Genomic DNA, 22,385 nt, shown 5'->3' with positions numbered 1-22,385 from the left:
AGTAAGGTGAATTCTGCTGTAGCTGACAAAATCTTCAGTCTGTCACCTGGCTGTGTTCCTGTAGGAATCTGATGTCAAACACCTGGCACCAGGAGCGGTTCCTGCGGGAGTGACATGAACAGGCAGCTTTAGACGTCTCTCTCTTTAAAAAAACAAAGTAAAACACTTATTTATATTTGGGAGAGCGCCTGTGGGGGAGGGGCAGAGAGAGGGAGACAGAGGAACCAAAGCTGATGTAGGACTCAGACTCACAAACTGCAAGATCATGCCCTGAGCGGAAGTCGGACACTCGATTGACCCACCGAGCCACCCAGCTGCCCAGCTTTAGGCATCTCTTAACTCAGGAAGACTCCAGAATACCGCCCAGGCCAGAGTTTGCCACATGTTGGCACTAGATCTGATGGCGTCCCCCTCCTTGATTCCCCCAAGAGGGTGGGGAGTGGCCAACTGTCCCCATGCTGAGTGCAGGCAGGCTGGCGCTCCTGGTTTGGTGCTGCCCTCCCCTCCTCCTTCAGGACCCCCTGTCACAGCTTGATGACAAGAGAGGGGAGCCCCAGGGCCTCTGCTGTCCAGGATGGATGTGAGACAGGCCGTAGGGACAGGAACAGGAGGTGTCGGGCTTCAGTGCTGACCTTGGCACAGAGGTTGATCAGTGACTGCTCATTCTGCTTCTGCTTCTGCTCATTCTGTGCTCTGCCTGCTTCTACCCGGACTAAAGCCACCACCTCCTAAAATAGGATTGTGATCATGCCATGCACTTCCTGGAAATTATCGCGGGGCTCCCTACCATCAACTGCATCTAGTCTGAAATCCTTAGGCTGGTAGGTCAGGGTCCAGTCAGGACAACAAAACCGCATGGGGTATTTCCATGGAGGGACCTTAATGTAGGGGATTGTTGGGCGTTTGTGGGAGCACCGGAAAGGCCACCGGGGACCACGGAGGAACACACACATTGTAGGAAGCGGCTTCGCTTGGGAGGCAAAAGGAAGAGAGAAGCTGGGGGCCAGGTCTCTAGAGGAGGGTACTTTGAAAGTACAGTGATGGAAACAGCCTGGGGACAGCGCCCCCTTGTGGTGGAGTCTAACAGAGCTGGGGGACGAGAGGAAAGGGGTTTGAAGTCCCTCCGGTCCCCCCCCACCACCTCCCCACAGCAGAGGAAAGCACTTTGGAGCTGAGCGACATTGGCTACCAGCATGCAAGCAGCGTGTCCCCTCCAGCCAACCTCAGCTGTTTCGGAGGCCCCTGTGCTTCCGCATCTCTGTCTCGCCTCAGCTGGCAAATCCCACTGGCCGTCCGAGACCTGGCTGAACTGCCCCTGGTCCCCTCTCGTGCCTCCACCCTTACATCTTCCTTGTGACTCAGTATTCGGATGCAACGTGTTGGCTTCGCATTCTAGAAGTTTGATAGCTGTCTCCACCTGAGCAGAGAAACCACCTGAGGCTTGTTGCAGGAACAGCATGAAGCCCAGGGTAGGGTCTAGAACTTCCAGCAAGTAAATGACTCCAGGCAGGCAGGTGCCATGCCAGCCACAGAGTGGGACAGAACCAACTTGACCGTGGGGCGTGTGTTCAAAACGAGCCTTACCCCTTTAAGAGGAGGCAGGTTTCCCCCTTTCCCGGCTCACCCCGCTCCTCCTCCTGCACAGCAACTGAAACCTGATCTAATCCCTTTGCACGCGGGTAATTTATTGGTCTATTGGGCTTTTCTTGGTGGCAAATTGCATTGTCTTTATTCCTGGGTTCGGGCCGCGGAGCAGCTCCCCGCATTCCTGAGACTCGCTTCTCAGGGCGATCCTTCACACCCCCTCGGTGCACAGTGAAATAAGTTTTATTGGGCTTCTTTGTTATGCAAACAGGGCGGTAATAATCAGGCTATTCTTCTGAAAGATTGGGCTTGATTAACAGTTCAAAGGAGGTCTCTGAAAGCAGCTAATGCCGCACTGGTGCATAAATATTTCCCTCCCGCCCGGGTAAGTGCAGCTGATACTCCGAGCTCCCAGCCCCCGTCTGTTTCTGAGAGGCACTGGGCCGCTAGTTAAAGGAAAGGAATTCAGTCGCGCAGGCTGTGAGGCTGTGAGGCTGTGATTTCTCTCGCTGGCACGTCTCCGTGCACAAAGGAGGAGGTCCGGAGCCGACCTCCCCAACAAGTGAAATGTTACATATGTGGGGTGTCGGGGCACATGGAAGCCGCCAGCCTCCCCCGCAGACCTAGCAGAGCACTGGGTTGGGGGCTTTAAAAAGGCATCCAGTCGAGCGCCTGGGTGGCTCAGTCAGTTAAGCATCTGACTTCGACACACGTCATGATCTCAGGGTTTGTAGGCTGGAGCCCCGCATGGAGCTCCGTGCTGACAGCTCGGGGCCTGGAGCCTGCTTCAGATTCTGTGTCTCCTGTGTCTGCCCGTCCCCTGCTCGCTCACTCACTGTCCATCTCTTTCAAAAGGGAGTAAACTTAAAAAATAAATAAATAAAAAGGCATCAAATCTCCCAAGATGTTTTGAGAGTAGGGTGTGGAAAATGAGGGACCCCTACTCGCGGGGTCTGCGGGCAGGAGGGGGACACCTCAGCTGGGCCCTCCATGGATGACACAGACTGTTCAGTGAGGCCCACAGCAGCCAGGGGACACCCAGGGGAGCTGAGGGGCCATCTGCAAAATTTGCAGGGTGGTTAACATTTGAGGCTTTTCTGTGTGGCTCTAGAGGAGAGCTGAGGCCCCTCGGCCATCCCTGGAGGCAGATGCGGGTCCACAGCTGGAGCTGTCTAGCACAGGAGGGGCCAGCCCTGCCCTGGCAGATCTCTGGTGGTGGCGGAGGCCGGATGCCCACCGGGGAGGGATGTTACAGGGAGGGAGATTCCATGCTTCTGCCGTGGAGGCTGCCTGGAGGTGGAAACCAGTGACCAGTGACACTTGGTAGCCTCAGGCCCCGGGCTCTAAAACTCCGTGGGGCACCTTGAGAAGCCAACATAGTTTGGTCACCAAGTGTTGAGTAGATAAAGTGATCTTGATTAAGTAGGTTGCACAAAGAGGCAAGGGATTCCAGCCCCAACTGCAGTTGGAGGCAGATGGGTCTGATGCTTGCCGGGGTGGCCGTCTGAGACCCAAGGGGCCACCCACCCTCTAGGCTTTGCCTACGCCCCACCCTTAAAGCCAGCACGCCCACCTCAGGGGCACTGGAGGGAGTTCAGGGGCTTCCTGTCATGAGTCCCAGCCAGCCACTGTCTTCGCCTCTGCATTCCCCTCGGTTCGTCCCCCACTAGCTCATCCTGAAGTTCTCAGTCTCCCGAGGCCTGGGTCAAACCCAGACAACGCAGATTGTGCTTCTAAGGAGCATAAAGTTCTTCTGTGCGGCACCTTTGCATTTCCCTGGGTGTCTGAGGTGGAGCCCCAGGTCCCAGAGGAGCCTTGCCCGAGGACTAGAGCGGCTAAGATAGAAATGAAATTCAGGAGAAATTCTTACTTCCCATCAGGTTCTTCCTCCCCTGGCTCTGTGCATATTGGCTGTCTTGGGTCCACCCAGGGGTAGCCAAAAGGACCAGAAGGGTCCGCTCTGCCACCTGCAGGAACCAGGCAGGGAGGGGACAGCCGAGGCCTTCTCGTCACCCCAAAAGTGGCAAGGGGTGGCTCTCCCTGCAGAGCTGGCCTCCCCTTCTGCCTGTGTGGGTTGCAAACACACTTTCCTCTCCTTGCTTCCTTCCTTGGATGTTCAGAGCAGAAACAAGTCCAAGGTTTCCTGCCTGGAACGAAGTCTCCTGCTTTTTTCTTTTCTTTTTTTTTAAGATACGGTACATAAAAATCAGTCCCTCTGTGGTTTCTTTGGCAGGTGACACTGTGGCTACAAGCTTTTCCTTTTGATGCTGGGCCAGATTACATCCAGGTCTCTGACCTGGGGTGGCCTTCAGCCCGTGATTTAGTGGAGTGGATACGGGGCGGCAGGATGACTCCAGCGAGGGGTCAAGGGCCCCTCAGCTCGCCACCCGTGGGGACCGTCCAGCTCTGGCATGCCTAAAGCCCTTCTGTGACCCCCAGGAAATGACAGCTCATGCATGACCACTAGAGGCAGACAGGCCCAGGAGAGCTGGGTTACTGCCTGGAGATAAGGCAGAGGGGCACGGGAGCCCCCGACCTTGGTCCCAGGCAGTCACTGACCCCCCAACCCTGAGCTATAGCTCCTCCATCTATGGTGGGAGGTACTTGGACTTGCCCTTAAACTATCAGGAAGGTGTGAAAGGCTGGCTCAGAGTCCCCCAAGGGTTTGGGGCAGCCAAGGAAACCCAGCAATTGGCAGGGAGATCATTTTGCATTAGGACTTGCTCCTGGTATCTCCATGCAGGCCTTTCTGCAGGGAAGGGTTGCCATCCACTTGGAGGGTGGTCACTGCCCTGGGAACAGACAGGTAGCGATGACTGTGTGTCAGGAACTGGGCGTGGTCAAAGAAAACACATCTTGCTTTTGGGGATTTCAGGACCTGGATCATTCTTGGCTGGTGTCCCAAGAAAGGTATGGCAAACGCACTTTGAAAAGCATAGAAGGAGGGGCGCCTGGGTGGTTCGGTCGTTTAAGCATCCAACTTTGGCTCAGGTCATGATCTCACAGTTTGTAGGTTCAAGCCCCGCATCCAGCTTTGTGCTGACAGCTCAGAGCCTGGAGCCTGCTTCAGATTCTGTGTCTCCCTCTCTCTCTGCCCCTTGCCTATTCACATACTCTCTCTCTCTCTCTCTCTCTCTCTCTCTCTCTCAGGTAAATAAACATTAAAAACAAATTTTAAGAAAGAAAGAAAGGCATAGAAAGAGCCCCAAAGCCTGTGGCGGTGTGAGCCACATGTATGTGCGTCTATCAAATGAGGATAAAATTCCTGCCCGTTGATTCAGAATAGCAGTGAGGGCCTGGCCTTCAAGCAATTTGTAGTCTGCACAGGTTCAGGAAGTCCGGGCGTTATTACCATTATTTCTTTCTTGGAGGTGAGGCTCTGCCTGTGTGTCCACCCCTAGCTCTACCCAGGGGTGCACCGCCCCTGCGCGCTCAACCCCCGGAAGGGCAGAACCTCCTCTTTATTGTCTTTGTGGCCTCACAGCAAATGGGCTCAGCCTGGTGTGTGTGTGTGTGTGTGTGTGTGTGTGTGTGCGCGCACGCAGGTACAGAAGGTGAAAGAGGAGGGGGAAGCGGCTGGGGGGCTCTATCAGAGCACCTGGGAGGAGGGGGCTATTTAATGCCTCTAGGACTCAGTTTGCCTGTCTGTGGAATGGGGATAACAGATCGTCCTAGGGCTGTCATAGGTGAATGGAGGTACGTGTACAATGCGTTGTACCTAGTAAGTGCTCAGTACACATTAGCTGTTAGGGAGACCTTAGCCTCCCCCACAAATTCTCATTTAACCAAAGTTAACACAAAGCTGCCTTCCACCAAGCTTCCTTCCAGTGTTCTCAGGGTTTGCTGCCGTCAGCTCCGCTGGTCCCTGAAGTGTATACTGATCGAGGCACTGATGCATGTCGGCAGCACAGAGAGCAGCGCCGTGTGGCCCCTGGCCACACAGCCACTGAGCTGCACAACTGCACGACTCGAGCATGATCATCTGCCCCCAGGGCACATCCCCTGAAGCCCTCCCCACCACTACTGCCTCCCAAAGCGAGGGCCCCCGTTTCCAACTCGGCAGTGCCCAGTGACACAAAATCTGTCACAGGCAGCTTGTTGACACTGACTTGACCCCGGTCTGGTCTCTGGATAGCGAAATTGCCAGGGCCTTCGTTTTTCTGTGTCTCACAGAACCCGAGGTCTGTGCGTTTGTTCATTAACAAGAGTAAAGGCGAACTTGTAGAAATTGTGCTTTGGGACCCAAAGTTTCTGATTGCGCCATCTCCCAGGAAATGGGTGGAAGAGGGATTGTGGGCGCCTTGGCAACAAGGGGGGAAGGGACTGTGGCAGGAGGAAGGGCCACACGTGGAGACTGGGTCACAGAGGCTGGCAGGACAGAGGGACGCCAGCAGGACAGAGGAACGCCAGCAGGAGATGAGGGCTCGGTTCGTCTCTTCCTCCTGGATGTCCTCTCCGCCTTCAAGAGCCAGGAGAGTCGTCCCAGCCTGGGTCACCCCTGCGACCACAGGTCCTTGTGAGGAGAAGGGACAATGGAATAGGTGAAGTGGAACCCACCTGATTTTTTGGCCCCTGGCCACGCGAACGTCTCCAGTGATCCTGGCTTCTGCAGGGGGGATGCCGGAGGGCCCAGGAAGGGGAGGAGAGATGGGGGGCAAGGCTTGCAGTTCTGGAGGCTGCAAGTCAGGGTGCCAGCGTGGTCGGGTTCTGGTGAGAGCTCTCTTGCTGGCTTGCAGACGGCCGCCTTCTCGCCGTGTCCTCACGTGACAGTGTGTGCCTGTGCCCCTGTGTCTCTTCCTAGAAGGACCCTAATCCCATCATGGGGGCTGCACCTCACGACCTCATCTGACCCTAATCATCCCCCAGAGGCCCATCACCCCCCATCCAAGTGCCGTTACACTGGGGTTGGGGCTTCAGCGAAGGAATTTGGGGAAAACACATTCAGTCCACAGCACCCTCGCTGGTGAGAGGTGGTGAGCAAGGTGGCGGTGAAGCTATCCTGGGTGCCCCCCTTGGGAAGTGTGGCGGCCAGGGAGGGGTAGAGGGAGGGATGCTCCAGCGCCCTTCCTGTCCCTTTTCCTGTCCCCACCTGTGACTTCTAACCTCTTACCTCACGGTGGGGCGGGGGCAGTGTTTATCTCCCTCTGGGACCTTTGTCGGGGCCACTGGGTCCCAGGCAGATTCCGTGCATCCTGTTTAACCCTCAGCAGCTCTCTAAGGCGGTTGCTAGCCCCGATTCACAGATAAGGACACAGAGGTAGAGCCGATTTCCCACAACTACTGGCAGGGGACGGAGTGGGACTTTGAACCACTCTCCCTCCAGTGCCCACTGCCCACCACCCCATCTGGCCATTGTCACCCTCACACCTTTGCATTTCCGTCCTAGTCCCGGGTGATAGCATCGGGAACATTCTGTAGATGGCTGAGAATTGGGATGGGCAGCACTTAGGGGGAGGGAGGGGTTGGAGGAGTCCCAGGTCACCTCTGTGTGGACCCTGCCTCAGATGGAAGGCCTAGCTCCTGGGTGCAAGGGCAGCCCAAGGGTGACCTCAGGGTCGCCCCCTGCGGGTGGTGGGCAGAGCTGGCTCTTCAGAGGCGGGGTGGCCCTGTTCCCCTGCGGCTCTGGGAGGGGGAGGGGAGCAGGTGAAGGAGCCCTGCGGAGTTTGAACTGAGAGGTGAAAGGCCTGGTCTCCGAGGGCTGGGGGCCTGGGGTCGTCCAGGGCTGCTTAGGGTTTGCTCCTTGGGAGAACTGTCTCTTCTCTTTGCCCCCCTCTGCACCCCCCTCCCACCCGAAGGAAATGCCCCATTCACACACTCCAGACTGCCTGGTCTCCAGCGGGGTTCCAGCTTGGCCCTTCAGTGACCGTTTGAAAAGAAAATGGCCCAACTCTAAAGAAGAGTGGCCTGCGGACCAGCAGCACGGGCCTCCCTTGGGCCCCTGACAGACACGTCGGGCCCGCGGAGGCCCTGCTGCCCTAGCCCAGGCCGTTGGGGTGCAAGGCGTCATCCCAGGAACGCTGCTCTGAACAGAGTAGTAAGGGCCACATCTGTGGTGACCCCAGAGCATGCAAGGGACTCCCTTTCGGGGCACCTCGGTAGGACTTCAGGCATGAACTCCAGACACACTGGAGAGCTCTGCAGCTGGGACCCTGCTCGGGGCCATTTTCAAGGCTGTGAAGATACGAGACTCTCATCACCCCTGGCGGGGGGGGGGGGGTGGGGGGGTCCCCCAGGGGTCCCCCATTTGTGGGGTTAGAGCCACCAGTGGCAGTCAGGAGTGAGACACCTTGCCTATCCCACATTGTCTGTGTGCGGGCTGGTCCTGCCCTAGGCCCCATTCCTGACCCCTGCCTTCCAGCCCCTGCCCAGCCTGTGGGCTGGACCCTGAGCTGTGGCCTCTGGGAACTGGGGGCAAGGCCACGGAGAGCCTGTGGACCACGGGCCTGCCAGCTGGTGGGGTCCTCGGGGAGAGGCTGAGGGTCGCTTTGCGGCAAAGCGTGCCCCGACCCACTCGGCGGCTGGCGGGGGCAGTCGTGAACGTGCTAACTTATGTGATGACTTTTGGAACTGCCCACTGCATGGGCTCTTAGGCCCAACAGGCCAGATTCAAGTCCTGCTTCAGCTTCTTCAGGGAGGCCTCGGGCCAGAGAAGCAGCCGTGCTGAGCCTGGCTTTGGCCTCGGGGCTGCCGGGAGGGCTGGCTGGGGTGAGGCCCTGGCCCGAGACTGAGTAGCTGTGACTTCACTCTCTGCCGTCCTGGGTCAGCTTCGGCGGGAGCTGAGGCCGGTGCAAGTCGTGCTCGGGGTGCAGTGGTCTGGTTATAAAGGGGCTAGGGGTCTCCTCTCTCCGCTTTGGGCACGGTGAGGGCCGGAGGGGCACCCACACCCGGCTGCGGGCCGGGCTCCCGAGGCTGGTGGGCAAGCGGTGGGCATAGCCCAGGCGACTGCCACTCAGCAGCAGCCTGTGCCCCATTCAGACAGTTGTCTTTGATGCCGTGTCTCCAGGATTCTGAGAAAGCAGCGTCTCCGGTCAGCACACCCGGAATGGGTGAGGCTGCCTGAGCGGGCGCTGCAGAGCCCCCCGCTCTTCCCCCCCCCCCCCACCACGAGGGGCTCCTCTACCTTCCCTCACGTAGGCCACCTTAGCATTTGGGGTAGGTTGGGTCTTGGGTGTCTTCTGTAGGTTGGCAAAATACGAAGACAGCAGGAGCGCCTGGGTGGCTCTGTCAGTTAAGCCTCCGACTTCGGCTCAGGTCATGATCTCCTTGTTCCTGAGTTCAAGCCCCACGTGGGGCTCTGTGCTGACAGCTCGGAGCCTGGAGCCCGCTTCGGATTCTGTCTCCCTCTCTCTCTGCCCCTCTCCCACGGGTCCTCTGTCTCTCTCTCTCTCTCTCTCTCTCTCTCTCAAAAGTACATACACATTAAGAAAAAACTTGGAAAAAAAAGAAATAGGAAGACAGCATGGCTGGAGACTCTTCCAGCTGCCTTTCAAAGGACACCTACCCCCAGGAGCAGGTTTCTGTGGGAGGGAGACCACCATGCAGGGTGGGGGTGGGGTGGCTGTCTCACCCACAGCTTTTCCCGTGTTCCCCCAGGTGCCCTGTTATTAGCCAAGTCTGCTTAAGTCAGCACACTTCTTCAACTTGAAAGCTATTAAAATGGAAAATCCGCGGCTCTTCTATTCTGTTGGTTTTATCTGTCCTCATACACGTTGAAGTAAATATGTGACTTCTCAAAAGAAAAAAAACGCCCACCCAGATTCCACCTGAAACAGCTGAATTGGCCGGCAGTGTGACAAACACAGGAGAAGTTAGGGGAGGGGCCTGAATTTCGGGACAAGCGCTGGCTGCCCATACCCAGGTGTGTGACCTGGCCAGGTCAGCCTCAGCTCCAGGCAGGTGCCTATGGAGGTGGCAGATCTCCCAGAGATGGGCCATCCAGGTGCCCACGCACAAGGCAGCTGTTCAGGTGCCTCCCCCGCGTATTTCTGTCCCAGGTTTTATTTGCAACTTGATTTTGTAGGTCAGAAGCCAGCACCAGAGAAGCAGTTTTCCAAGGGTTCATGAGCCAGGCTAGTGGCCTGGGCAGGACTGGCTGAAGCAACAGCCCCGTTCTCCTGCTGATCGCTCCAGCCCTGGGCTGCAGCTGCCCCCTCTCCCTCCCCCCCCCCACCACCTCCGCTGGTCCGCCAGCCCCTTTCACTGCTAGAGGCTGCGTAGAATGTTCTCTCCTGCTGCTGGGCTGCATGCCTGGCCACTGAAGTCACTACAGACTGTGCAAAAGAATCTGGGAGGCCGGGAAAGGGCAGGTTCTACGTGTCCAGGTACAAGATGCAGGTGTGTCAAAGCCCCAGTTTTTCAGGCGCGGTCTTTTGTAGCTAATTATCACTAAGGTCTCAAAGCTTGTCAGTGACTTTTTTAAAAACACAACTTAAGGCAGATCCAAGGTTATTACTGTCGGTTGCTTCCCAGCGTCCCCTCCCGAGCAGGATAAAGGAGGGATGGAACTGTGGCGACCAACAGGGAAGCTACTCTTGCTTTGCAGACAGGGTGACGGTAACCGGGTCTTCTGTGACCAAAGCTCACCGTCAACTGGCCAACATTCATGGAGCTTCTGATCTACGTCAGTGCGGTCCTTAGTGCCCTAACACTCTGAGCAGCCTCATAAGGTACATGCTACCATCATCCCGTTTTCTACAGAAGTATAATGAGGCACAGAGACATCCAGTGATTTGTCCAAGGTCACACAGTAGCAGAGGCCAGGCCACATACTGAATAGTGGGGCTTAATTCCCAGCCAAATTTCTTTTGCTTTTGCCAAAATGCTTGCGGATCACTGTGAAAGCATCAGCAGATGTCCAAGGCGGCAGGGTGAGGGGACTCTTTGCCTTCTGCGTGCAAACGTGCAGCGCAGGTGGCGCCCCCTGGGAAGGGATGTCCTTGTGCGTGCGCCTGCGGCGCTGGCCCCCAGGGGTGAGGGGGCGGAGCTCACCCAGGGATCTTGACGGCGTGTCCCTCCCTTTCCCCACAGCCACGTCCGCGTGCAAGATCCTCAAGTGCAACTCTGAGTTCTGGAGCGCCACGGCGGGCAGCCACTCCCCCACCTCGGACGACGCCCCCGAGTTCTGCGCGGCCCTGCGCACCTACGCCCTGTGCACGCGGCGCACGGCCCGCACCTGCCGGGGCGACCTGGCCTACCACTCGGCCGTCCATGGCATAGAGGACCTCATGAGCCAGTACAACTGCTCCAAGGATGGCCCCACGTCGCAGCCGCGCCTGCGCACCCTCCCGCCGCCGGGCGACAGCCAGGAGCGCTCCGACAGCCCCGAGATCTGCCACTACGAGAAGAGCTTCCACAAGCATGCGGCGGCCCCCAACTACACGCACTGCGGCCTCTTCGGGGACCCGCACCTCAGGACTTTCACTGACCGCTTCCAGACCTGCAAGGTGCAGGGCGCCTGGCCTCTCATCGACAACAATTACCTGAACGTACAGGTCACCAACACGCCCGTGCTGCCCGGCTCGGCCGCCACCGCCACCAGCAAGGTAAGCTGAGGCTGAGGCGTGGGCGTCCCTGCTGTGACCAGGGCCCAGACCAGACATCTCCTGCACCCTCCCAGTGTTCTTATTTTCAGTAAATGGGCTGATGACTTAGGAATGTCCAGAGAATCTTTGTCCTGAGATAAACCAACCAGGAACCCCCTCTTCATGCTGCCTGGAGTCTGGTATTTCTCAAACTGCTGGATACTGCCCACCAGGGGTTTGTGACATCAGTTTTCTGGGGTCAGGAACCAGCATGCAAATGTCACCTTTTTTTTTTTTTTTAATTGGGCAGGGTAGAACAAGATGGCATAACCCAACACCGATAGAAAAGGCAGGTTGTGAATGCATTGTATGTGGTAAGGGGACACGTTTCAGGAAGCTCAGTATGTGTGCACACATGTATGCATATCAGTGCAAATGCTGGGTCCAGCTGTTAACGTGGATTTCTTACTGGGGTTATTGTCCACAACTTCTATTTATTTGTTTATTTATTTTTGAGAGAGAGAGACAGAGCGTGAACAGGGGAGGGGCAGAGAGAGAGGGAGAGACAGAATCCGAAGCAGGCCCCGGGCTCCGAGCTGTCAGCACAGAGCCCGACGCAGGGCTCGAACCCACAAAGCATGAGATCACGACCTGAGCCGAAGCAGGTGGCACCCCCATCCACTCTGCCACTTGTCCACAAATTTTAGAAACACTCGCCAGAGTACTCAGTTTCGGACTTTTGGGATATTCCTTTCTTGCCCCCAGACTGTATGGTGGTAGAATTCCAGTATTAAAACCCAATGAAAGAGGAGCCTCTCTACAGGTATGTTTCCATCATCACTCTCAAGGAGGGCGCACTCCTGTCGCCCTGGACAAGTGTCCCCGACCAGCCCCTGGAGGTGACGGTCCTGCCCGGGGCGTCTCACGTGGCTGCACTGTTGCAGCGTGAACAGATTTTAGAAGATGGTGATTCTGGCCCCACCCCCACCCCCTCCAGGCCTGTGTGACACCAGATCTCTGGGTTGGGTCAGGCACGTGTTCTTTTTTTAAAGCCCCCAGTGTTGGCTCGTGGAGCAGGTGAGGGACGCCGGGTTGGGGGCCAGGGCTATAGGACGCTGATGGGGTCAGCAGGGCTGTGGGGTACCGTCCTGCCCTCTCTTTGCCCCACGCCTATATGGAGAGGCCGCAGCCCCAGAGCAGAGAGGGCGGTGGTGTCTGGGAACAGGGGGAGGTGGAACAGGTGAGGACAGAGAAGCAGCTCCCAGAGCACCCCAGGGGCCACCCACACAGCTTTCCTCTCCTCCCTCGGGCCAGCCCCCAAATGGGATGTGCCTCTCCACCCAGAGTGCAGTCGGCTGGGAACGGCGAGCTAGCGTTGACCTGGGCCGGGTGGCTCTAGAAGTCGGCCACATTCTCGTTGCCATCAGAGGCGTTTCCGAACCATCTGGAGCCCCAGAGGCCGCTGACAGCCGGTTGTCTTCTGACCCAAGGAGGCCTCAGTATCTGGGTGGCAAGACTCAAGTCCTGCTCACAGGGCCACAGCCAGAAGCAGCCACGAATGTGGCCTGTGGCCCAGGCCTTTGGCCATCCCCATCCTCCACAGACCCTCCCTCCCCTCCCCACTTCCAAGAGAGTCTCCTGTGGCCTCCTTCTGAGACTGGGCCACGGGGCACAGCCTCAAGGCCAGGAGGCTGGTGGGCTCTGGGAGCCCAGGGGATGGGGATACGTGTGCCTCCTCAGGGCCTGGCCCACCGCAGCCCCCAGGCCTTTCCGGGTTGGCAGTGAGTCTGTTTTCCTAGGAAGAGCACGTTGCAAGGCGGCACGTTGGGCAATGCCAGGCTGGTCCACAAGGGCGTTTCTGTTCCTTCCTGTCCCTCCACGCCCAAAAGGAGGACAGTGAGGTGACCTGGCAGCCAGGAAAATTCCCGCCATCTCCCCCTGCTCCGGTGGCCCTTGCTGCCTCCAGAGGGTCTCTTCCCGGGCCCATCTGCAGGGGCGGCAACAAGTGGGTCTTTGCCCCGTGGCTGCCCTAGCAGGGTCCTGGCACCAGGCCGTGAAGCCTAGTGGGCGGCAGGGTTGTGGCCAGCGCCCTCTCCACCCCGTCCGCCCTCTCAGCCCTCCACGGACAGCAGGGCCCGCGTCAAGGACCCAGCCGCCTTCCCTGCGGCCCCTGCACCTACCCACCTCCCTCCTTCCCTAGAGCCAAGATAAATGAACGCCAGGAGCCTGAGGCTGCAGCTTCTAAATCCAGCAGCAAACATCCCGCGGGAGGGGACCTCGCCTCCCTGTCGCGTCCTGGCAGGGCCACACAGGGGAGTCTGAGGGTGTGAGAGCGACGCGGGCCTTGGAAGCCCCGCCCCTCCTAACCCAGGGCGGTGTGAGCACCAAATGTGATAACAGAGCCAAGCACAGACCTGGGAAGAATCGTGGGAAGAATCGTGGGAGGAATCGTGGGCCTCTGCTCCCCACCGCCCCGTGGGGGTGGGGGAGGGGGGCGTGACAGGCTGGAGCGAGAGCCTTTAGGCCACTTCCCGTTGGGTCGTACAGGCTGGGGTGACGTGCCTGGGCTTAGAACCCCTGGATGCCACCCCCCGTGATTCACTGGCACACGCTGGGACCCCGAGCCCAGCGATGCTGTTCCCAGACCAAGTGGATCAGTCGCCCATTCGTTCTTGTGTGCTATCTGTTCAGACGCCCGCCGTGCTCCAGAGGCCCGCTGGGCCCTGTGGCCGGGAGAGGTGCCCGGACAGGGATGGGAGCACCTCTCGCCCTGTCCGGGCATGGAAGTTCTAGAAAGTAGGGAGCTCTGCAGCAGAGCTCGACCGACCCAGCCCCCTTCTGCTGTGACCTGGGGTCACCTCGGTCATCCGGCAGGCTGAGAGCCCAGCCACCTTCTATTAAGCCCTCATCAGCCAGGAGGCAGCAGGAGGCCCGGCCGGACACCCGGCTGTGACGGGCTCAGTCTGTCTCAGGCCTCGGGGCAGACAGGGTACCCGGCTGAGAAACATTGGTGGCCGGTTTCCAGCGCCCTGGGCCTGCCCGCGCCTGTTTTTTTAGGTCTGCACCACGCAGGTGTGTTGGTTTTGTTCATTCATTGATTCGGCAAACGTTGACGAAACACCCCTTTTGCGGCAGCCTCGGTGCTAGGTGCCTCCTCCCCTCCTGGCACCTCCCAGGCCGAGGATGGAGAACAAAGCTGGCCGAGGGGTGCCTGAGGTGGGTGCAGGATGCCGACGCCCTTGGGTGCCCCCGGCTCTGCCCAGAGCACCGGGCGGGGCCTCCTCCACGTCCTTCTGCGGAGCCTGGCATGGAGGGACGGGAGCAGAAGCCTGGAGGAGAGATGGGAGGGCAGCCTGGAGCCTCGGGGGAGGCAGCGGAAGCCAAGAGGCTGTTATCTCTGAGGGGCCTTCGTGCCTCCCCACGAGAGCCTTCTGCCTGTCTCTTCTGCCCACTTGAACCCGCTGTTCTCGGCCCGCCCCTCACCCAGAGGGCCTTGGCTCGTTTCCTGTTATACAGGCATCATCCAGCCCGGCCCCGTGTTCTCGTAGGTGATCAAGATGTAGGGTTTTCTAGGCCAAGCTGATATTTCAGCCAGCTTCCCGCCCCCACTTCCCCCGGCTTCCTTCTGTGCCCAGCCCCCAGCTTCACTGTGCTGGTAGCACCCCATTGCACAGATGTGAAAACTGAGGCTCAGGGAGGAGAGGAACTGGGGTCTCTGCTCTGCCCTCCCCCTCCCCTCTAAAACTTACCATGTGTCCCACTGCCCCACTCATCTATTTGATGTGTCACCCCTAGAGTGTGAGCTCCTTGAGGACAGCTCCTTGGACTTTTCGGCCCCCTCATGTGGATACAGCTCCCAGTGCCGGGCCTGGGGGGGGGGGGGGCGGGGGGGGCTCAGACCCCTCTGGGCAGGGGGGCAGCAAAGACAGGAGTGGCAGCCGCACCCGTGGCCATGCTGGCAGCGAGCCGCCCGGCTTTCGACAGGCCCCTTCATGCTGTTACTTGTGGTTGAGTCCCTGGCACTGGTACCAAGAAGAGTCTAGCAGCCTGTCAGCCTTCCAGGAGTCTGTCTCCACGAGAGATGACGGTTAGAGGGAAACCAGCCTTTCCTGTTCCAGGAGGCTGATGGCACTTGGAAAGCAGCAGCACCCCCCTCCCCACACCCCCCCCCAGCACACTAGGCAGGGACACCAGAGCCCCTCGTCCCTCACCCCCTTCCCAATGGCAGGACCACCCACTGTCCAGACCACCCTGGCTGCACCTCCCGGCCCCCCACAGGCAGCCTCCACATCAGGGCGGGAGCCGCGGGATGGAGAGAAGGAAACAGCAGGAGGTAGAGGCAGGAGGTGGAACTGTGAGGTCGCCATTTTGGTAGGCCAGCGACGGCAGATGGGCAGATGGCAGTGGCCGAGGCCCCCCCGGGGCTCAGAGAGTAGGGCTCAAAGCAGGATGGAGAAGCCATGGCCACCTTTGACATCCCACAGCAAACCAGGAGTGCGCTGCTTCCCGGGACCAGGCGGTGACCTCAGAGGGAGGGTTGGGGAACTGGGGGCCAGTGCCCGACGGGCTGTGCACAGCCGGGCCTCTGGTGCAGCGCTCCACGGACTCTGGCCAGGTCCCCAGCCTCCAGCCTGGGAGCACCAGCCCCTCCTTGTGTCCCGTGTGGATGGCAGAATGTGCCCCCCTCCGTCCTGACCGTTCCCCGGGCCCCACAGGTACAACACCGAGGGCCCCAAGACTGCCGGGGACCCGCGAGAAAGCTTTCATTTGTTTTAAAGTTGGAAGGAAAAAATCAGCATAAGCCAACCGAGACTGTCTTGGCCTGGATCCCAATGCAGTCACAAAATGTAGTTTTAGTATTTTGGAGGGAGGAAGGGGCCCACAAAGGCCCAAGAGCCTGGAGCCCCCAAAAGTGCAACTGTCCATCTCTCCTCCTCACCTTTCTGAGTACTGGGGTGACAAGGGGGAGTTTCTCTCTGAAGGCCCAGGCCCTCCTGCTCTCCCAGCCTGGTCACCCCTACGCTTTACAGTGTGGGGGCGCCCACGGAGCAGCGATGAGACAGCCCTGGACACCTCCAGCTGGGCCCTGGCTACCGTGTTGGTTTGCCCGGCCTAGAACTTTCTGTGGCCCCCTGGGCCACCCCGTCCAGTCCTTAGTCTGTTCCCCTAGCTCTGCTCCTGAGGCCCCAAGCTGATGGCTCTCTGCCGCGTCCCCCTCAGCCTCCTGTCTGTGCCCCAGGGCCACGCCTGCACCCCCGGAATTGCAGCCGCACCGTCTGGCCTGGGGCCGGCTCCAGACCCCACCCTCAGCCCTGGCCTTTCCCGCCCCTCAGCCTGAGCTGAGGTCCTTCACAGCTGTCCTGCCTCCCCCTGCCGGTAGGACCTGCTTGCAGTTTCTAACGTGCCTGGGCCTCGCCCTTGTCATACACCCACTGTTTGACCAGAAACTCCCATAGGGCTTCACAGCGTCACCCACCCTCTACCCCGAGGACCCCCCAGGCAGTCATCCGCTGCCACGTCGACCAGGGTGCCAGGCACAGAATTCAGCCACAGCCAGGGTGTCCGTGTTGTCAGCAGCGGCCTGCCTCTTACCAGGGCCCCCTGGACCTGGGGCCCCTCTGAGGTGTGTTACCCCCTCAACTGGCGAGGAGGACAGCTCCTGGGGGGCAGGAGGTTGGGGCTTGGTGGCTGGGGCGGGGAGAAGGGAGGGACAAGTTCTAGGAATAGTGGCCAGGGGTAGGGCAGGGATTAGGGGTGGGGGTAAGCAGGGAGCCCCAAAAGGCCTTGGGTGCCATCTTGCCCCATGACCCCACCTGCCTCCCTGGGTTTGGTCTGGAGTCCGGGTTCCAGCTGCCCTTGGCTCAGGGGGCAGTGGCCTTAGAGGCACCCGGAGCCACCAGTGGTTAAAAGCTGGCACCTGGGAACAGGAATGAAGGAGGGGTGGTGGTTGCTCTCCCAGATTTGACTCATGTCTCCAGCCCATGCCGTCTTCCCGGTTGGGATCATGCAGGAAGGAGCAGGGAAGGGAGCACCTCACCCAGGACAATGCGGGGAAAGCACTCACTCCCTCGTCCCGTTTGTCTCTCCTCCTTCTCCCAGGCCTCCCACCCCGCGGGCTTGTGGCTGAAAAGAGCCCAGGGGCTGGAAACCAAGAGACTAAACCCAGCTCTGCTTTTTGCTGCCTGTGTGAGCCATTGTACCTCTCTGAGCCTGAATTTCCCGCACCGTAAATGGGAGGTCCTGTCCTTGTCCCTGGCAGTGACACACAGGGCTAGAAGCAAAACACACAGGGCCCGGCACGGCAGATGCAGCCAGCGGCAGTGCCCATGTCTGTGGTTCCCAGGAGGACAGTTACTGGTGGAGCCACCCAGCCACCCAGCCGCCTGCTTCTCCCCCAGCAGCTCAGCCCAGCCCCTCACCCCCAGCTGCAGGCGCCAGCAGAAATGGGCCTTCCCGCTCCAGCCCTGGCCAGGGCTGCATGCTCAGCATGGAACCCCACCCCTGTCTTCCTTCCTCCACTTCCTCCTGCTCACCTCCAAGGCCCAGCTAGGTGGCCCTCAGGGCAGGCCCTACCACAGCAGCCTCTGCTGGCCTCTGCCTGCTCATTCTTTCTCTGTTATGTTCAACCAGTGGCTCACAGTCTTCTCGAAGGAATTTGGCTGCAGGTCCGCTGGCGGCTTGAAAGATTGTGCTAGATGATTGTGGACCGTATTCGTTTCCTACGGCTGCTGTAACGAATACCACAAACTCAGTGTTTCAAACAAGCAGAGATTTATCTCTCGTAGCTCTGGAGGCGAGAAACCTGAAATGAGTCTTTCAGGGCTAACACGAGGGTGTTAGGAGGGCCAGTCCTTCTAGAGGCTCCCAGGAGAATCTGTTCAGTGCCTCTTCCAGCCTCTGGTGGCTGCCGGCACCCCTGGGCTGTGGTCACATCCCTCCCGTCTCCGCCTCCATGGAGAGAGCCCTCGCCTTTTCTGTGGTCAGATCTCCCCCTGCCTCCCTCTTAGGAGGATACGTGTGATTATATTTAGGGCCCACCCAGATAATCCAGGATGACCTCTCCATCTCAGTATCCTTAACATAATCACATCTGCAAAGTCCCTTTTGCATATAAGGTAACATTCACAGTTGCAGGGATTAGGGCCTGATATCCTGGGGGTCATTACTCAGCCTACTATAGTAGATAATGAACTTTTATTTTTAATTAGCTATGCTTTTCTTTTTATGGTTCACCTCTCTATGTAGTAAATGATCTGGTGTCCTATTTAGGGTAGTGATCTAAAGTTCCCCTTCTAAGTCAGTTGTTTTGTTTTGTTTTGTTTTGTTTTTTTAAAGTAAAACAAGTGTGGGGTTTTTTTTACTTTGTTTTTAATTTTAATTTTTTTAATGTTTATTTTTGAAAGAGAGGGACAGAGTATGAGTCGGGGGTCGGGGGGGCAGAGAGAGAGGGAGACACAGAATCCGAAGCAGGCTCCAGGCTCCGAGCTGTCAGCACAGAGCCCGATGTGGGGCTCAAACTCACAAACTGTAAGATCGTGACCTGAGCCGAAGTCGGATGCTTAACCGACTGAGCCACCCAGGCACCCCAAAGTTTTTCAGTTTTATTCCAGTATAGTTAACATACAGTGTTATATTCGTTTCAGCTGTACAATGTAGTGATTCAAGAATTCTATAATCAATGCTCATCATGATAAGCATATTCTTTTTAAGGTTTTTTTTTTTAATTTTTTAAGTTCATTTATTTTGAGAGAGAGAGAGAGAGAGAGAGAGAATCCCAAGCAGGCACCACACCATCAGCACAGAGCCCAACGTGGGGCTTGAACCCACCAACCATGAGACTGTGACCTGAGCCAAAACCAAGAGTTGCGCGTTTAACCGACTAAGCCACCCAGATGCCCTATTAAGTGTCCTCTTAATCCCCATCACCTATTTCCCCCATCCCCCCACCCACCTCCCCTCTAGTAACCATCAGTTTGTTCTCTAGTAAGACTCTGTTTCTTGGTTTCCCTCTCTCCTTTTGTCCCCCCTTTGTCTTACAGTAAAACTAGTTGTTTTAAGGAAAAGTACTAAGTGCATAATAATGCAGGTGGCACCGAAAGGTGACCAAAATGGGGAATCGGGGCATCTTGGGGGCTCCTCCTGTCCCCAGCATCGCCAGCATGGGGCTGGGCCTTCCCCTCTGACCCCCCCGCCGCCACCATCTCAGCACCACCTAACCCCCTCTCTCCACCCCTTTCCTGCCCCCCCTCCCCCCCAGCTCACCATCATCTTCAAGAACTTCCAGGAGTGCGTGGACCAGAAGGTGTACCAGGCTGAGATGGACGAGCTCCCGGCCGCCTTCGCCGACGGCTCCAAGAACGGTGGGGACAAGCACGGAGCCAACAGCCTGAAGATCACGGAGAAGGTGTCGGGCCAGCACGTGGAGATCCAGGCCAAGTACATCGGCACCACCATCGTGGTCCGCCAGGTGGGCCGATACCTGACTTTCGCCGTCCGCATGCCGGAGGAGGTGGTCAACGCCGTGGAGGACCGGGACAGCCAGGGCCTCTACCTCTGCCTGCGCGGCTGCCCCCTCAACCAGCAGATCGACTTCCAGGCCTTCCGCGCCAACGCCGAGGGCCCCGGCACCCGCAGGCCGGCCGCCGCCAGCCCCGCGCCCGCGGCCCCCGACACCTTCCCGTACGAGACGGCCGTGGCCAAGTGCAAGGAGAAGCTGCCCGTGGAGGACCTCTACTACCAGGCCTGCGTCTTCGACCTGCTCACCACGGGCGACGTGAACTTCACGCTGGCCGCCTACTACGCCCTGGAGGACGTCAAGATGCTGCACTCCAACAAAGACAGGCTTCACCTGTACGAGAGGACTCGGGAGCCGCCGGGCCGGGCCGCCGCGGTGGGGATGCCCCCCGCCCCCCGGCCGCTCCTGGGCAGCCTCCTGCTCCTCACGCTGCTCCCCGCCGTCCTGGAGGCTGTCGCCGCGTAGGGCAGAGAGGCGGGCGCTGCCTGTCCCTGAGCCGGGGGGGTGGGGGTGGGGGGAGCGGCTGCAGGGAGACCGGGGCCATCGGGGGGAGGGAGGGCATCCTCCCCCGGGGGGGGGGGGGCGGTCAGGAGCCGAGGCGGCCGCTGGCCAGTGGACTGTGGACGGTTACCTCACAGCTGCCCTGGGCCGTCTGCCGGCAAGGGCTGGGGCAGGGGGGCGGCCTCCCCCCCCCACTCTGCCCCCAACGTGTCATTGTCGTCGGGGGGAGGCCGCGAGAGGTTGTGGTGACCGGTGCTGTGATGTTTGTGACAATAGAGCTGTGTGAGAGGGGGAGCCGCTCCCCTCCACCGCCCCGCAGTGTGAATGTGCAAAACAGAGCCCCTCGGGCCGAAGCCCCCCACCCCACCCCGCCCCGCCCCGCCAGAGACACTGGGATTGATCAGAGTCGAGCTCCTCCGCCCCCCCCACCCCGCAATGCACTGAAACAGGCCCAGCCGACTGCTGCCCACGCCCGCCACACGCACACACACACACGAGCACACTCGCGCACACTAAGCTGAGGGGCTGAGGCATCTGAGAGGCTGGACTCCCTCCCCAGGCAGGGCCTCCTTTCCCCCTGGGCCTTAGGACGACCCCCCGGGAATCGTGACCCTTTGACTGAGAGGTTGTGCCCGCCTGGTGCCTTCCTGCCCGCCCGTGGCCTCCCTGTGAGCCGAGGAGACCGTGTGCAGTGTGGCCGCTGTGCCCCTGCTTTGGTTCCCAGGCCCCCTGCCTGACAGCCTGCGGCTGACGCCACTCGTGGGCTCAGGTGCCCTCCTCTGGTTCCTTCCCTCCCCGTCCCCCATTCTCCACCGTGCTTAGGAGGTCTCGTCCTCATTTCTAAATGTCTAAACAGAACTCGCCGCGCCCCCACCTCGATTTCTGTTCCCTTCTCTCCAGCAGGTGGCAAGAGCCTCCTGGGTGGGGGAGCGTGGGCTGCAGGGCGTGGGCAGGAGGCGCAGTGGACGGGGCCAGCTGGCCTGCCCTGATTCTCTTCGTCCTCCTCACCTGCTCCCCCGGAGCCCTGCTCCCCGCCCGTCCACCCAGGTCTGCGTGCTGGGGAGAGGAGCGGCGTCTGCCGGTCAGGGTCAGACGCTCCCTGCCCTGAGCGTCCCTGGACGGTCTCATCCCTCTAGTCCCCTCCCTTAAGCCCATGGCCGCACAAACCAGGAGAGGCTTGCCTCCGAGAGCCCCGGCTCCCACCTCCTGTCAGCCCAGGCCGCCGATCCGAGGAGCCCCGAACCGGTCCCGCCTCTGCTGCTGTTCCGGAGAACCCAGGGACCGACCCCGGGCTGGGCTCCACGCCCGAGGGTGCGGTGCCCGCGGCGGGCGGTTCCCGCAGCCCCGCACTGTCCGGCCCCTCTGCTGTTCCCCAGGGACCTCTCATACACTGGCCCGGGAGGCTCCCCGCCTCCTCCCCAAGAGGTCCCCTCTCTCTGCCCAACCCCGGGCAGGGCAGGCGGGTGGGAGGCACGGCCCCGGCCCGCCCTGCTGGTCTTTAGATGGTCCCTATGTCGGAAGTAAAAAGTGAAGCACTTTATTTTGGTTGTGTTTGATCGCGTTCTGCTTGGAAGTGGGGACCCCTCACTGCGTCCTTGTGTCTGCGACCTGTGTAGAGTGTCACCGCATGTACATATTGTAAATTATTTATTAACGGCTAAATGCAAGTAAAGTTTGGGTTTTTTTTGTTTTGTTACTTCCTTTTGGACTGCGTGTTGGAGTTTGCTTTCTGAATAGACTGGATCCTTTGCAGGGGTGGAGAGTGGGGCACACTGCTGGGCGTCCCCTCACCGTGCGGACATTTGGGTGGGGCTTAGCGCGTGTGCGCGCATGCGCTTACGCGGCAGTCGTGCATGCTTGTGGAGGGGAGAGCAGTTTAACACAGGGCCCCTACTTCTCTGAAATTATTTTTTCTTCTTACGGGGCATGAGGCGTCCGAGTTTTCTTGCCTTGGTAAGGCTGGAACAGTGTTGGAGACAGATGGCCACGTGGCAGAGGAACATGAAGGGGGTGGGGGGCGCGAGGTTGGGTGGGCTGGCCTCAGATCCAGGGTGACGCCCTCTCGGCCGCCACCCTCCCTGCAGGTCCCCTACTCACATAGCCCAGGTACGCAATGATGGCTCCACAGAGGGGACCGAGGCTTGCTTGGGGGGCCAGGTTCACCGCTGGCTGTCATCACCTTTCATCTCTTAAAACTACCCAATGAATCAGGAACAAATTCATGCCCATTTTACAGACAAAGAAACAGAGACTCCAGAGAAATG

The 22,385-nt window shown here is 59.1% G+C and overlaps 1 protein-coding gene across 1 annotated transcript in view; it reads left to right on the top strand.

Moving 5' to 3' along the window:
• RGMA (repulsive guidance molecule BMP co-receptor a) overlaps window positions 1-21,817 on the top strand; it is a 47,262-nt gene extending 25,445 nt beyond the window's left edge. Inside the window, exons 3-4 of the mRNA XM_019460159.2 lie at window positions 10,612-11,126; window positions 19,363-21,817. Of these exons, the coding sequence (XP_019315704.1) occupies window positions 10,612-11,126; window positions 19,363-20,085 (1,238 nt within the window). The 3' untranslated portion in view covers window positions 20,086-21,817. The remainder of the gene's footprint in view (window positions 1-10,611; window positions 11,127-19,362) is intronic.
• Window positions 21,818-22,385: the final 568 nt, after the last annotated feature.

Source organism: Panthera pardus, unplaced genomic scaffold (assembly GCF_024362965.1).
Source record: "Panthera pardus isolate Hobbes unplaced genomic scaffold, ASM2436296v1 HiC_scaffold_24, whole genome shotgun sequence".
Lineage (NCBI taxonomy): Eukaryota > Metazoa > Chordata > Mammalia > Carnivora > Felidae > Panthera > Panthera pardus.
This window is presented reverse-complemented; position numbering and strand designations above follow the sequence as displayed.